The 17,239-nt window shown below is 44.3% G+C and overlaps 1 protein-coding gene across 1 annotated transcript in view; it reads left to right on the top strand.

The window, feature by feature from the left end:
• The window catches only part of LOC124551457 (juvenile hormone esterase-like), a 95,486-nt gene extending 78,589 nt beyond the window's left edge, over positions 1-16,897 (top strand). The window contains exons 5-6 of the mRNA XM_047126446.1: positions 1,492-1,614; positions 16,690-16,897. Coding sequence (XP_046982402.1) covers positions 1,492-1,614; positions 16,690-16,897 — 331 coding nt within the window. The remainder of the gene's footprint in view (positions 1-1,491; positions 1,615-16,689) is intronic.
• Positions 16,898-17,239: the final 342 nt, after the last annotated feature.

The raw sequence follows: 17,239 nt of genomic DNA, 5'->3' as shown, positions 1-17,239 counted from the left end.
CTGTCGGTTAAATTTCGCGTCTGTAGCACGTCATCTTCGTGGTGTAGCAATTTTAATGGCCAGTAGTGTACTTTCTGGGCAATCCTTATCTAAGTGGCACGGTCCAAGATGGTTTTGTGAGCGCAAGGATGAATTGTTGCATCTCCCCTGGGCGCCACAATCACCAGATGATCTACGTTACAGAGAAATGTGTACGATTGCTATCCACCTGAATCATAGTATCTGAACTAGTTATTATTTTGCAGGAAGATGGTATAAGATTCCCCTGGAACCATACTGGACCTGTATTTATCCATTCCGATACGACTGGAATCTGTTTTGAGCGCCATCGGGTTTTCTATGCCGTATTATGCATGATAATGTGCTGTGTTTTTCCTGTTTTGGTATTTTTGTCCAGCCCCTGCTACCGCACAACAACGTTCCGTTGACGTTTTAGTATAGGGCCTATTAACCCTTCACCGCATTGTCTTGCAGATGTGCAAAGCAAAGTTTCAACTCTCTTTTTCCCGTTGTTCTTGAAGTTTAACGCTTTAAACTGCCTTGCTGATGTGCTATGTTGAGTTTCAACTCTCTTTTTCCCGTTGTTCTTGAAGTTTAACGCTTTAAACTGCTTTGCTGATGTGCTATGTTGTATTATGACGGTAACTGATAAGATTATGCCACTAGAATGCGCTATTGAGTGTATAACCCGACAATGTGTGTTGCTGTGAGTAGCATTGTAAGTCAGGCTGACATTGCTCTCTTTCGGCAGTGATTGTTAGTAGTTGAATGGAAGAACACGTGAACGCAAAACATTTGTAGTGCTCCTACAACCTTTGGAAAGTATTCTGCTCCGTTCATCTCGTATTTCTGCTAATAAATTTGTGAGTAGTATACAAACGAATTTCGTTTGCGTATGTGTAGTAGCGCGTAATAATACTTCTATCCACAATCGAACGATGAGAAAGTAGTGTTTCCTTCTTTCTGCTTTTTTCTCGTTTTCGTGATAGTTCGTACTGTAATGGAGGGATTCTCGTCTTTCGACAATGGACGACGTAAAGTGATGACGTATGAAGAATTCATGGCCCTAGAATGCCCTTCTGGCAGTGAAGATGAGTTAGATTTTGAAGATTTAGATGAAGACCCGACCATAAACGTAAATGATCTGGAATCTGCAGATAGTGATAGCCATAGTTTCCCACAGTTTTGCATAAATGCAAACTGAATAAAGATAAATTTTTTCTGAATTAAAAACATCTTATTTTTTTCAGCATTGTTCCTGACACCCTTGAACAGTTTAAAATACAAATAAAAAAAAAATTTTAACTTTTTAAAAAAAGTGTGTAATGGAGGGTTAAGACGTTGCGGGCGCACAGAATTTTTCTGCAACACGCGTCTAGTAATACTAGGACGCGTGTTGCGCGGCAGCCTCGCTCTGCGGCTAAGTCCCGCTCAAGGTTTGTGCAGGGCGGCTGCGGAGTGATGCTGAGGCGGCGGTGTGTGTGTGCGCAGGGCGCTGCACCTGCACCACTTGCGGGCCGACCTGCTGCGGCGGCTGCGCGACTTCTACCTGGGCAGCGGCGCGTCGGGCAGCCTGAACCGCCAGGGGCTGGCCGACCTGTTCTCGGACGGGATGTACACGCACGGCGTGACGCGCGCCGCGCGCCTGCTGGCCGCCTCCTCGCCGCGGCCCGTCTACTACTACGTCTTCAGCTTCGCCGGCCGCGGCGACGCCACCTCCGTCAGGCACATCGACGACGTGGGGTGAGGCGCAATACTCAGTCGCAGCCACTTCTTTACTATCTCACGGCGATTCGACTGCCCATTCTGCACGAGTATCGGCATCGGTACCACAGATACTCGGCTCTCCAGTCTGCCTAATGTCACGAGTGAAGCATCCCCAAGTCTCTTGTGGTTCCCTTTTGAGGTACTCCACGTCGACGTCTGCTCGTAGATACGTAACGTCGGCACGTTTTCCGGATTTACTTCCCGACGTGACAGCGACGACTCTCCGATGAAGTGCGGGCCTTGTGTTTTGCTATTACTGCGAGTCTTGTAAATATCGCTTTTATTTAGTAATTTACCCTCCTAAACCTCCCCTTTCATGATTAAGACAGCCTGCGCCACCTTTCGGAGGGATTGGGGACGTCAAAGAGTCACAAAAGTTCATATTAAGCAGTCCGTAAAACACTTAAACGTTCACTTCAGTTAGCGTGTTAGTTAATGCCTACGCTTTCCGCTAGATGATGCTGACTTACTGCTGAATAGCTTTGGTTACGTAAAACCTTCACTGATTAGCACTAGGTAAATGAAATAAGTAAAACGCTCTTGCATTTCACGCTATATTTAAGGATTAAGATGGTGATGGATGATGGTCTATTTAAAAGGTTCCTAGCCTGGAGGAATCTAAATAGTCCGCAAATGCCGATATGCACGCGCTCTACGTCCAGGTTCGCAACTAACGGCACATGACACTTTCAAAAGTCCACACGTTAATATCTGAATACCGGCACCTCTGAATTCATTGTATCAGCAGATAATTTGAGTTTCTGTCGTCTATATGTCCGTAAAGTTCCAATCGAGCACTAAAGTCCTAAAATCCCCTTAATACTCCGTTGCTACCAACAGTCACAGATCGTACACTACACCACTTTTAATCTCCGTAATATTCTACCAGTTTATCGTGAATCATAACACGGTAAAGTCCAATCTAATTATTGTCTCGATGACTGACACGGGTTGCCCGCTCTTTAACGAAGCAATCAAGGAAAAAAGGTTTTTTCATCACAAGAGTTTAACGCCACTGCCATCTCCGTGACGGAGCTTCCGTGGCTTTGCTGTACTTAGACGTTAAAGCACTTGCTGATATACTATAATTTTGATATGCAATAACCGAACTCTGATTCTACACTATTTCCCCTCTAAAAATTCTATTCTTAATTTTAAATTATTCTTTCTATAGCTTTTATCACTGTAAAATGAACCGAGATGTTACACGAGTCATCGTGCAGTACGCTACTCGTGCATTACGACGCTACCCCTCCGCCAACCCCCCTGTTTCCGCACTTTTACCCAGGGGGCGTCAGAAAATTGAAATAAAAATTTGGTCCAGTCTCCGTTTTAAGGCCGATACCCCATGTTCCTAATACACTCATGAGCCAAAACAATATTACCACCATATTAATTTAATAATATGTTGGACCACTTTCAGAACGCAATAAAACAGCGATATTTGGCAAGTCCTCCGTAGACTTGCGGAGGTATGTGGCATCAGCTGTCTTATTTACTTAGCGTGTGGCTTACAAAAATTAAAAATGGCTCTTAGAACTATGGGCCTTAACATCTGAGGTCATCAGTCCCCTAGAACGTAGAACTACTTAAACCTAAGTAACGTAAGGACATCACACACATCCATACCAGAGGAAGGATTCGAACCTGCGACCGTAGCAGCAGCGCGGTTCCGGACTGAAGCGCCTAGAACCGCTCGGCCACTGCGGCCGGCGAGCCTCCCTCTCCTGCGGCGCCAAGGGTAGGTAGCGAACAATATGTCTGTCGTCTGGAACACTTGTCCTCAGGAGCCATGGAGATTCTGTGTGGTGTTACTTGAAGGTCTCCTGAACCCTTACACTTCGTATTCACGTAACGGTCTTGAGATGCCAGTCACACGAGCAGCAATGTTGCGGAACGAAAAAACCCAGTCTTAGTAGGCTTGATCTTGTCACTGTCAGTTCAGGTATGTTCTGAGAGACGACTCTCTCTGTCTCTACACGAGGTACAACGCGATCGTCTCTCAAACAACTAACACTGGAATGTGATTTATGGATGAAAAAAAAAACATTATATAGGTGTATTACCTGATTTCAAAGCTCCATATTCACTGATAAAAACCTACTACAAGCATGGGATGAATTGCAAAATACTCATAAAGTCTTAAAGTTTTACCTATGCTATTACAAATGGTCTATGTATTCACGAGCAGCAGCAGGAACCACATCTAGACGATAGCTAAATTCGTCATAAATTGTACACGATATATCTGCTTTTACAGAAGTTGTGGTGGCTGTCATTCTGTTCTTCAATTCTTCTACGTCACGAGGTAAAGGTGAGCGAATAGGCTTCCCTTCAGATACGCCCACATGAAAAAATCGTACGGAAACATGCTGGCGATCGTGGACGCCAAGAATGCAGGGCAGTGTTTCGATGTCCCGTGCGCCCTATCCACTATTGAGGCAGAGTGTCTTTGAGAAACTGCCATAAGTTGCTGTGCCAACTGTGGTGGAGCTCATTCCTGTTCGAAAATGATGTCATCGCATTCCTCCGGAAGTTGTGAGGAAGAAAATTCTGCAACGTTTGAAGATGGCTCAGCGTGATGTGAAGGAAGGTGTGTTCATCTCCACTTTTTACCTTGTAGCTTAGAAGAAAAGAAGAACAAAACAACAGCCGCTACAACTTCTGTAAGAGATGGTATGTTGTGTTAAGCTTATGACGAATTTAGCGATTGTCTAGATGTTGTTCGTGCTGCTGCTGGTGGACACATAGGTCACTTGTAATTACATAGCTAAGACAAATTTTTGATACTTTTGTAGGCACTTTTGACAAACTGCCTGTTTGCTTCTGTCTTGATTCTTCGACGGACGTTTTCTGATGATTTTTCTGACGTTACGCCAGCACGAGTGGCTGGAATTATCAGTTTCACCCTCCTTTGCTGGTGGGTTGCGGCCTCGAGCGCGGCTCCAGTCCACCGCTAGCAATCGAGGGTGAAACTTCGCAATGCCATCCACTCGTGCTGGCGAAACGTTGGGAAAAATCGTCAGACGAACGTCGGCCGAAGAACCCGAGACAGAAGCCAACAGACAGTTCGTCAACATAGCTAATACTTCATTTAGGATTTCGCTAGTATTTTTCAATACATCCCGTGTTTGTAATATGTTTTTATCCATAAATGTGGTATTTTGAAACCAGGTCATTATATTTTAAACAAGCTGTGCACGGACTGCATATACCCTTCCTCCTATGCTCTTTGTGCGGGCACGGCCGATTTCCTTCCCAATCCTTCCCTAACCCGAGCTTGCGCTCCGTCTCGAATGACCTCGTTGTCGACGGGACGTTAAACACTACCCACCCCACCACCACCTATGCTCTTTGTGCGATTGCGCTGAAGTGGTAATCATTTCTATATCTAATCATGTAGCACTTTTAATGTAAATTTGACGTATGTTTCATGTCTTTGTGTTGTAATTTTAATATCCAGCAGAGTAAGAGCCAACTCAGGTGATCTATTGAGTTCCGTGACGCTTCACTTATCGCACCATACAGGTACAACAAGTTCAAATTTTCTTTTTCCGCTTGATGGCGGCTCCTCGCATGGCACTCTTGCAACTTATCCAATTTTGACAGAAGTTTAGCATTATGCAGTCGTCGAATTCATGAAATAGTGCACCACAAAACACAACTGCCATAAAATAAAGTGCAATGAGATGGAGAAATTAGCTCAACTGAATGGCGCTTTTAAAGTGGACGCGTTGCTATCGCCGATGTAGCAGCTGGGGAATGACTTGAGGTCTAATACCGGGTAATCTGATCGCGAACGCGGTCAATTCTGAAACTGTTTCCGAAGTTATGATGGTAGAATGGAGGCAATGATCGCATGAATGGTTTGGGGGGAAAAATCGACTATTACGCTCGATGAACAAAAAAAAAAAAAAAAAAGATTCAAATGGCTCTGAGCACTATGGGACTTAACATCAGTGGTCATCAGTCCCCTAGAACTTAGAACTACTTAAACGTAACTAACCTAAGGACATCACACACATCCATGCCCGAGGCAGGATTCGAACCTGCGACCGTAGCGGTCATGCGGTTCCAGACTGAAGCGCCTTTAACCGCACGGCCACACCAGCCGGCCGCTCGATGAACACAAAATGGGCATAAAATACTGTAGGTGTCCAAACCCAGATATTTGCGTTCACAAGAGATAAAGGTATCCCGAAGTTCTTGTAAACTTATGTTTGATATTCCAAGAAAGAAATAACTAAAAGCATGATATCATTGTGGATCAAGAGGAAGTCTCCTGCGTTCTGTGGGCAAATAAGGTCTTCGGAAGAAATAGTGACACACGAGGCATCTATGATGTTTACAAAATCAAATACATGTAATACAAGCAGTATAGAGGAACAAGATTTCGTGTGAAAGCAGAGAGAAGGTATTATAGCTTATTGCCACCAGAATGTCGATTAAAAGTCAAAGACACAAGGAAAGAACTGTATGGAAAGATAAGAGCACAAAAAGAAAAAGAATAAGTACAGATGCCACATGAATTTTAAAGTAAAAGTATGAGCAGCTCAGAATAACTGCTAAATTAAGTATATGAAGGTGCTTCTATAGATATAGATAAATGGTAAACGAAACAATGAATAAAGAGATGAGGAGTAGCAGGGAAGGTAATTGAGGTTCGCTAAACAATAACACAGAGGAAGAAACAGTAGAAAAAGTGATTTGAGACTGCTGCATAGACAAGCCAAAAAGACGCTAGAAGCGTGCTACCAAAAACAAAAAATGTATTTCTGCTGCATAATAATTCTATTGCCATCAAACGTCCGCATAAAGTTGTTAAAGAACCAACACGGCATACAGTGGTAAACACTATATGTAAATGCAACGTTGATAGTCGGAAAAGCAAAAAATTAAAAACAAAAGAACTGAAAGCAGTTGAAATGGTCCGCACAGGAGGATAATGGTAGTTAGTTGACAGATCTAATACAAAATATAAAAGCCGTGAAATAAATGGAATATCACTACCAGAAAACTGGACAGCTTAGTGTCATATGTTCAAGTTGTCAAGGAGTAGTTCACTTGGTACTGACATAGTAAAAAAAAAAGATGAAGTTTCCTGGAACTTTTAAGGGTTTATTTCAACAAGAGTGTAATAGGCATGGTGAAGTTCTGAAAGACAAAACTATGAAAAAACATTACGTAGCAAATGAATCTTCGTAGTGTTTTTATGACACAGTACATTTACCGTGTAATTATAAGCACTTCCTCTGTATTAAGACAGTTCGCTGATGTCTCATGGCAAAACAGAGCTATAATGGAATGTGTGTATATTGCTTTACAGAATTCTGTGAGCAATAAGCGAGTTTTAGCAGCCCATGAGTTTGTTAGGAAAGAATATTTTCCATGATTTGAAGCTGAAGGATTCTTGATGATACTCTTTAGATTTCATATTGTAACCAATAGGCCTGATAAAATCCTTACAAATTCGGCTTCTGGATTGGAAACATAACTGTGACTAATTTCACCAAGTACCGGATGGTTATAATTAAACTGACTCTGTTCCGAGAGCTGCAGTGCTGGCTGTATATATCGCAGGACGCTGAAACACCGTAGCTATGTTCATTAATCGGTGCACTTGCGGATAATGCTGAGAAAATTAATAGCTCCATTTTCTGCCACCAGGTGAAAATATTATGCTGTATGCTGTCAAAATGTGAAATATTTCCTGTTTTGACATCAGTATGCTGTTTGTCGCCTGGCGACACGTGTTGCTTTCTTTTGTGAAGTGAATGTTGGGTCTGCCTCGGTAGCTGCTCGGTCATCGCGGTGGATTGCTATGAGAAGGGGTTCTGGTTTGATTCCCTACCGGGATGAGAGTTCCTTCTCTCGGGGCAGGGTGTTATGTAGTCTTTACGATGGTATCGCCATAATTGACATTACGATTCAGATGTCTGAATAGGCACAGCCAGAAAGCTAACAAATTGAAAAAATAACTACTATTGGTGTAAAGGGTTAAGGAGCACGAAGTTTTTCGTACGAAACGCAATGGCTATTCACAAGGAAGCCCGTGCACTGCGGTGAAATTGTTTTATCCGAGCGGCAGCAATAGTACCACTGCATTGTGGGAATATCGCGGACCGAAGCAGCTGCGAAGAGGCCACATGTCAACAAATTAGCTAAAGAATATGATCAAGAAATTTGAAGAAACAGGTGAATTAGGTGGCGCACCAGTGAGAAAGGGCGGCCTAAACCATGGCAATTGTCAAAAAAGTTGATATAGCTGTAGCCGACTGCCTAGGACATACCTCAGATTCTGCAGCCAGTGCTCGAGCTGTCTCACAGGAATACTCTCTTCCCTGGTCAACAGTTCAAAAGATTCTGCGGCGCATTTTATACTGGTATCCCTCCAAGATTCAGAACGTGCACCATATGAAGCTACAAATCCGTGACTTTGCTCGTCGTTTTTTGTCTCACATGGAAATAGATATGATGTGGCCAGGGAATATTATTTGGACGGACGAGGCACATTTTACTCTTCACAGTGCCGTGAATGCACAGAACTGTCGCATATGGGGATCTACTCCGACACATGTTATGCAGGAACATCCACTGCACTCAGCCTATGTGACTGTGTGGTGTGGTTTCAAAACATCACTCATTCTCTGTCCGTTTTTCTTCTAGGAGACGATACCTCGCAGCCCTGTTATTCGTACATCTCTATGCAATTCCAAGAGGTGCGGTCTTCCACATCCCCCGACCTAGCTCATGTGACTTCTGGCTGCGGGAATATCTGAAAGACCGTGTCTATTAGGGACGCATCCGCACTCTTCCTCATCTAGAGGATAACATACAACGGCATATCACTTCGGTTACACCGGATATGCTGCGAGCAACTGTCGGCCGTGCTGTGTTACGGACGCAGCATATTCCTGAGTGGGGAGACCATATTGAACACATGGAACTTGTTACCATATCCTAATAAATGTGCCACCATTGTCGTGTGTTTGATCATTCCTTCCCTTTTCCTGCACCAACACCATATTCTGACTGCTCACAGCGCCATATTTTCACCTGGTGGTAAAAAGTGGAATTATAATTCTCTCCAGCATAATCCACGAGCCATGTGATTAATGGACGTACCTACGGTGCTTCAGTGTCCTGCGATGTATACAGCCCACACTCCAGCACTTTCAGTTTAACTGTAACCACCTGGTACATAGAAATTCATACCTATGCCCCAGTTCATATTTTCATCGATTTTTCTTTTCAAAAATGTTCACAAATATATTTTATTGAACGGAGTAACCGTACGCCGTCATGAATCTCTTAGTTTTAAGAAATAACACAGTAAGTCGTCACAATTATCTATAGCAAAGAGTTTCATTTAAGAAACTGCAGCAGTCTTCGAAAAGAAGGACTAATATGAAAAAAAAAATGTTTGTCGAAGATGGTTTCCGTGTGATTCAGTGAGGGAAATTATAAAATCTGTCTTTAATACTCTCTAACTTAACTATACAATATTACGCGAGAGTTTCAAGACCGTAATTGAAGTCCGCTGCTGGGCAAAGGGCGACACTGCTAATCACTGAGGCAGCCGGTGCTAATCTATTAGCCGGTATATTAGGTAATCGTTACGTACCGGATCCTGTTGTAATAGAAGGGTTTTCTCAACTAGTTACACTGTGGTGTTAATCATTGTTGAAATTAGTATGAAAGTTGCAACAGTTCGCAGAAATGAACATGAAGTTTCGAAGTGGCGGTGTACTGCGTTGTATGAAATAATGGGAGGAAACTACAAAATAAACTTGACGTTATAAACGAGCTTTGATAAAATTGTGAGAATGAGTTCAGACCTGGCCGGGAAGAAATAAGGAAAGTTTTTTAATTTATTGCAACATCATTAGTCATGTAATACGCACCACGAGATTTTTCGTGCTGTTCTCATACAAAATTTTCTTTCGCGTGGAGGTATCCATCTTTATACTGTCACAGATATTCAGTGCTGTTATGCATTTAACTTTAATTGCATTACTTGAAATATGTGAACTTTTCTTTCAAGACGTCTTATCAGATACAATAAACTCGGGTGCTGAAAAGAGTATATTACACATTGTTTTTCACGTCGAATCTACATATTAGTGTAAGTCTATCTACATATTAGTGTAAGTCTCGCGTAACACTGGAACGCTTAGGGGCATTTCAACCATAAATGATATGTATGTGATTCACTGTATGGAAAAAATAATAATACCAACATAATAGGCAACTAGCAAGTTTTGCAGTGGCAAGGATAAATGTGTTAAAATAATTAGTAATGAGTCGGTGCGAAACAGCAAGAGATAGAAAACTTATTACAAAGCCGTGTCGTATTTCTGAATCATTGGCGTATTGAAATCTAGTGCGAAGTGAACTAGAGGTGTACGAAGTGAGCCAGGGGTTGAATAGTGACATTTCATAGCCCTGATGAAAATTCCAGGAAGGAAGAAAAACAAAGAAGTACAGGCAAATTCGGCCACATTCTATAACCCAGCTCCAAGGTCGTTACCTTGCATTAAGTGCGCCAAGACGCCTAACCACGTACCGGCAGCCTCAGTGTCATACGTCTCCGTTGTGGTATATACCGTCGGCTTTGAGAGGTTGCTCTGTACGGTCGACGACTCTCCACATAAAGAGAATTTCGCAGTTTTGACCTGATAATTATTCTCGATATGTGTTCGTGAGAAGAATTTGTGGGATATGCTACAATCCTCCAATTATCACGAGACGGGACCGATCCGCTGTCACCATTGTCGTCTTATGGGGAGCCACAACATTACCTCACATTTTATTTATGCATCAAGCCTAAGCTATTTGGTCATGGAACGAGTCAGTACACAGCTTACGGAAAGCTGATTACAGAATTTCTAAACAAAGAATTAAAGAATTACTAAAACACTTAAACGAAACTATAGAAATAAATGGCACATTACAGAGTCAAGTTTTCCAATAGTCCGACGAACTCCTTTACAGAATATAAGGAGTCTGCTACAAGGAAATCTTTCACCTTTGATTTGAGTACGTAGGAGTCATCACTCATATTTTTTTTGTTTTTGTGAAAGTCCATTTAAAATAAAACACTTTCCAGTACAGTACTTAAGGAAGTGTTATGCAAGTATACATAATTTCTCCGTCTAATGTTCACCGGATCACACGAGATAATAGACTGAAAGTAAGCAAAGTAAACAAGCCCTCGTATTTTAGTGTCAGAGTGAAAGGAGATCATTGTTATTGTGAAAAATACAGCATTCGTTTTCTGCACAAGATCTTGAATGCGACACTTCTAAAAAACAGTTGCACCTAGTTTAAATCCCGAGAATTTAAAATAATCGAATTCACTGACTTACTTGACCGCCTTCTGACAATACAATTTAGCTTTTACAAGATTTCTGTGTCAGAAACTATTTGCATTGTGTTTTGTTGCAGTTAAGCGTTAACATATTGTCTGCAAATAACGTTTTGGTGTTACTGATATCCTGTTGCCTCCGTCATTTATATTACATTCAACGTGTTTGACAATATATTGTGCCTTCGGCGAAGAGAACAATTTTTTGGCGTCCGTCGTGTTCGGTGGCAGATCATTGATATATGCTTCGTGACGAAAAAAGTGAGTCACCTAGAAGACATGGTCGGATGTTAGTCTAACTTTGTACACGAACACACCATCGGAGGGTACGTAAATGATTAGAGTTGAAAGTTCTGGCCGGCCGCTGTGACCAAGCGGTTCCAGGCGCTTCAGTTAGTTAACCCTTAGGTTAGTTAGGTTTAAGTAGTTCTAAGTCAAGGGGTTGATGATCTCAGGTGTTAAGTGCCGTAGTGCTTGGAGCCATTTGAATTTTTGCAAGTCCCTGTGCCAGGTACAGCGGGCAGCAGAGTACATTGTGTTGCTCATATTAAGTGTTGTTACCAGACCTTGTACGGCACAGAAGGGGCATGAACAGTGTCAGATATTAACGTAGGTCAGCCAGGAACTGAGGCTCCGCAGAGAGCAAATAGACGTGAGACAGCGAAGAAAGTGGCAGATCGTCGTCCGCATGCGGTCCCCCAATGTGCGGCGACATGGCCAGCATACGCGGGCATGAACATGGTCACGACAGGTGCGAGCGACTACGTGGAGGGATTTCCCAACGCCCTGAATAGCTACTCGCAGATAAGAGATGAGGTGAGTAGTATCGGGAGGCGGCGGCGGTGCTGTTCAGTCTCCACAACGAACAGTACAATCGTTAAGAGGACCAAAACTCGACCTACGATCGGCTACCGCTCGCCACAGAAGACACAGGTAGCGGTCACAACTACTGGAGGGCAGGAGAGATCTATAGCAGCGTTGTGCGCCGTGCCTGAACGACCGTTGCGCCGAAACGGGTGACTCGTCCTCAACACATTTCCATTCCAAGTGAAACTACCACCGCCAACAGGTTAGAACCGTTAGTAGAACAGAAGCAGGCCATGCGAACCGTCGCACCTCCAAACACCATAGAAGGGGCGAGCTCCCGCCCGGTGCCATTCACCAGGCTGTCTTAACGCAGCCCATTTCCAGTCGCCTGTGAGGTAAAGGACGTTTCAAAGTCTTCCATTTGTTTCTCGACAATCGGACAACCGCGGTCTGCACCGTGACGTCTGCGGGAAGGGATCTGTTGAGAGTCCATCTGCATCAGTATTTCGTAGGTCGCCTGACGGTGTGTAATGAGGAGTACTGCTGTCACCACTAACTGATCCTCCCTTCTCTGTTCCACCAGCGAGCGTGGGAAGAGTGTTGTTGGTAAGCCTCTGTATTAGCTCCAGATTCATGAATTTTCTCTTTGAGGTTATATCGCAAGACGTTTGTGGGAGGAAGCACTTTATTGTTCGACTTTTTCAGGAAAGAACTCCCTAGAAATTTCAGTAGCAAATATTTCCGTGGTGCACACTATCCCTCTTGCAGGTCTGCCACTGGTGTTTTGAACATATCAGTAACGCTTCCGCGCGGTCTAAACGATTCCGTGACGAAACATGCCTCCCTTCCTTGGGTTTTTTTCCATCTTCCTAGCTGGTAACGATCCCAGATTGATTAACAACACTCTAGAATCGATCTACCAAGTGCTAATTAAACTACTTCTTTAGTATATGAATTACATTTCCTTAATCCTTTGGGCCCCTATGGTCTCTGTCGGAACCCATCATTTTATTCATTTTGTTTTTAAGTACCAGTGCCTTTAGCATGAAACCACCGATGCTACGGAAGCCCTGAATCAGGATTTCATGTTAAGTTTATTTTAATTCAAGATCAGGTGCCATTCCTGCACCACTCATCGATCATGCGTTTGTCCTGCTGCAAGTTGTGACTGTGTTCTGGCGTTGCTGCCTTCTTATAGACAATCACATAATCTACGACAGCCTTAAACAGTCTCCGACTCGTTCTACTACATCGTTTGTATATGAATTTTAATCAGCAACGGTTCTGTAATAATTCCTTGCGTTACTTCCGAAGTTACCTACACATCTATTGATTTTTTTTCCATTACGAGCGAAGTGTTGAGTTCTGCCTGCAAGAAAGTCTTGCATCAAATCACAAATCTATTCCGATAGTCGGTAAGCTCGCACATTTTTTACTAAACGACAGTGCGGGACAGCGTGAGATGCCTTCCAAAATTAGAGGAACATGGCACCAACCTGAGTGGCGATTTCTGCATCGCTGTGGATCTTATTGAGGAACAGAGCGAGCTGAGTTTCGCAAGATCTCAGTTTACGGAATCCACGTTGACTTTTATAGAGGAGATTTTCATTCTGCAAAAACGTCATAATACACGGGCATTGAACATACTCCATAATTACAGGACAGATTGATATCAACGATAGAAACCTATAATTATGTGCACCTTTCCTACGGCCCTTCTTGAAAACGGGAATGACTGCGCTATTTTAATGTCGCTAGGGATCGTTCGTTGCTCCAGCCACCTACGCAAACAGCTGCTAGAAGGGGAACAAATTGTTTCACACAATCTCTGTAAAATCTTACAGGTGCCTCATGTGGTACTGATGCCTTTCCACTACAATGCGGTGATTGAAAGAATGGACAGTATTACGATCTGCCGGCCGGGGTGGCCAAGCGGTTCTAGGCGTTACAGTCTGGAACCGCGCTACTGCTACGGTCGCAGGTTCGAATCCTGCCTCGGGCATGGATGTGTGTGATGTCCTTAGGTTAGTTAGGTTTCAGTAGTTCTAAGTTCTAGGCGACTGATGACCTCAGAAGTTAAGTCCCATAGTGCTCATAGCCATATTTGAGTATTACGATCTGCCGCGGTAAAACGATTTCGGAAGACCGAATTCAGTATTACGCTCGTTTCTCTGTCATTTGCATAATGTAAACTTTCACGGCCGGAAATATCACAATTAATAAAATTTTCCGGGCTATTATACCGCGGTCGAATGGATTTCACCTTAAAACCCGACGTTTCCCCATTATTACGACCGTAAGTGGGCCGGTTCGATTCTAATATCATGAATTCGGCGTATTTTACCAGTAAATTAGACGGCATAATGGTACAACAGGAGGACATATTAGGTAGTTTCGATGTGGTGTCGCTATTCACTATGGTTGCAATCAATGAAGTGTTGCAACAGCTGAATTTTCCTTCCCGCTGTTGGAGAACTGTTTAAATATTGCCTCAGAACCACGTATTTCAGACGGAACGAAGAGTTCTATGAACAGACTGATGGAATTGATATCGGTAGCCCTTTAAGCCCGGTTATATCGAACTTCTTATGGAAAAATTCGAGGAGCCGGCACTGGAAATTGCGAACAATAAACCTGTTCTACAGCGGCAAGGCAGGGAGGACCTGTATCGTTTTCACACACACCTGAACGGGATCAATCCGAATATTCAGTTTACCAAGTAGGTGGATGCAGACGGAAGATCAAATTTTCTTGACATACTAATTTTCAAGGAAGAAGATGGTAGCTTGGGGCAATCGGTTTACCGAAAACCTAAGCACACAGACAGTTATCCACACCGAGATTCGAACCATCACCCACAACAAAAGCGAGGCATCATGAAAACGTTGGCGGATAGAACAAAGAAAATCTACGAACCAGAGCTGCTTGACGCAGAATTAAAACCTCACACCAATGCAATGCTCAAGAATGGTTATTCGTTCACCGAGGTGAAAAGAGCTGCACTACTGGCTATTAAAATGACGTTTTGCCATTCGTGCACCCAGGTTCGTCGTTGAGTACACAATCGCAGACGCTCCTGTCTGCGATGCAGCGTCAAGGGTAACCGCAGCCGTGGTCTCCGAGCTGATAGTCCATGCTGCTGCAAACGTCGTCGAACTGTTCGTTCAGATGGTTGTTGTCTTGCAACGGTCCCCATCTGTTGACTCAGAGATCGAGACGTGGCAGCACGATCAGCCATGTGGATAAGATGCCTGTCATCTCGACTGCTAGTGATACGAGGCCGTTGGGATCCAGCACGGCGCCAACCTTGTGTGAATGATCTGAAAAGCTAATCATTTGCATATGACAACATCTTCTTCCTTTCGGTTAAATTTCGCGTCTGTTGCGCATCATCTTCGTGGTGTAGCAATTTTAGTGGCCAGTAGTGTATAAGACCACTGCGTAGAAATTAGAGCGATGCTCAAGCGGCGGTGAAATCGAAAGTTTTCCTGCCATTCATTAAGAAAGCGACAGACTGCATAAGAAAAATCCTGAAAAAGCAGAACATCGCGGTAATCTACACACCTAGATGGAAGATACAAGCTCACGTGAAATCGGCCAAGGAAGCTCACCTACCGCTGGAAGAAGCTGGAATTTATAAGATTCTGTGTAGTTGTGCGGAGGTGTACGTAGGTACTACAACAAGGTCAAAAAGCGACTCGAAGAGCACAAGGGCAATTGCGGAGGAGGGGACACTGACAGATCAGCTGTTGCAGAACATTCCTGTCAGCCAGGGGACCACCTCATTAATTTTGATGAGACTCAAGTACTGGCAGCCAGAAGCGGATATCATAAAGGCTATACAAAGAGGCCATAGAGATTGCAGGAATTTCAATAGGAAGAAGGAAGGCGTGAATCTGAATAACATTTGGAGTCCGATGCTGAAGAAGATGTGTACCATTCTTCCACCATGGGGTGGTAGCAACAGGGGGCAACGGCAGTCGACAACGGCCAATTGTGCTCGCTTATTCAAAGCATGTGACGTCACGTCACTGCCGGGAAGCTCGCGGAAGCGGAATTTTGCTGTTGCTAGTAGCGAGCCAGAGTGTGAATAGGACATTAAGCAAAGCTACGATCCCCCTTGAAAATGTTCTCAACAGATGGGGACGAAACGTCGGGTTTTAAGGCGAAATCCATTCGACCACGGCGTAATAGCCTGGAACATTTTATTATTTGTGCCTCTGTCATTTTCTGTTTGGGTGCCATTACGGTCACAGAGTGACTGAATAGATCATTTCGAACCACTCCCCGATTTTATATAAGACCAAAGTACATAGGGGTTTTAGTCAGATCGGGAAATGCGAGAATTTCTCGAAGACGACGAGAGATCTAGCATCTCTCTCTGCCGTTCTACATCCACGCGACCGTCCTGGAAAGGCGGTGTGTAAGAGCTTTCCGCGCTGTGCGGCAGTTGACCACATCAAAGAGGAAATTGAGGAGCTTGGATCTAATGTGCGCTCCCTGGTGCACATCAAATCATCCAAGTAGCAGGAGTCTCCTTCTCTTATCGTTGCGCTCTAGATAGCGTGGAGGGCAGGAAATTCTACCAGGTGACGTGGGTGGCCAATTCAGCAGTCATGGTTGAGCCTCTGAGGCGTAAGAGAGGCTCGCCTCAGTGCTTTCACTGCCAAAGAGAGGATCATATTACACGCCACTGCTGTTCCTCCGAGACACGCGTGAAGTGTGCGGGCGACCACGCGGGTTCTCAGTGGCTACAACCGAAGTCGCACTCGCCAAGGTGAAAGAACTGTGGCGGCAGCGGTGTTGAGAGCTACTTGGGTACGCAACGTTCCGGGCAATGCTCTCGAGAAGGCCCACTGCTCCGACGTCCGCGCCCGGACACACAGACTGCAGGAGAGCCTGGCCAGCGATGAGCCCAAAGCTGCCCTCACTCCAGGAAGCAGCAGAGGACGGTGAGGCGCTCCAGGACTAACACGCCATAGGAGCAGCGAGACCACCCACTCTTCCCAGGGGGAAAATTCGCCGCCCATCAGGAGACACCAGTTAGGCTGGCGGCAGAAGCGGAAACGATCAAACCGCTGTCAGCGCAGAAGCAGCGCCCTTCTAAGCTACACTACTGGCCATTAAAATTGCTACACCAGGACGTGCTACAGACGCGAAATTTAACCGACAGGATGAAGATGTTGTGATATGCAAATGATTAGCTTCTCAGAGCATTCACACAAGGTTGGCGCCGGTGGCGACACCTACAATGTGGCGCGACTGCTACGGTCGCAGGTTCGAATCCTGCCTCGGGCA

This window comes from Schistocerca americana, chromosome 1 (genome assembly GCF_021461395.2).
Source record: "Schistocerca americana isolate TAMUIC-IGC-003095 chromosome 1, iqSchAmer2.1, whole genome shotgun sequence".
Taxonomy (NCBI): Eukaryota; Metazoa; Arthropoda; class Insecta; order Orthoptera; family Acrididae; genus Schistocerca; species Schistocerca americana.
This window is presented reverse-complemented; position numbering and strand designations above follow the sequence as displayed.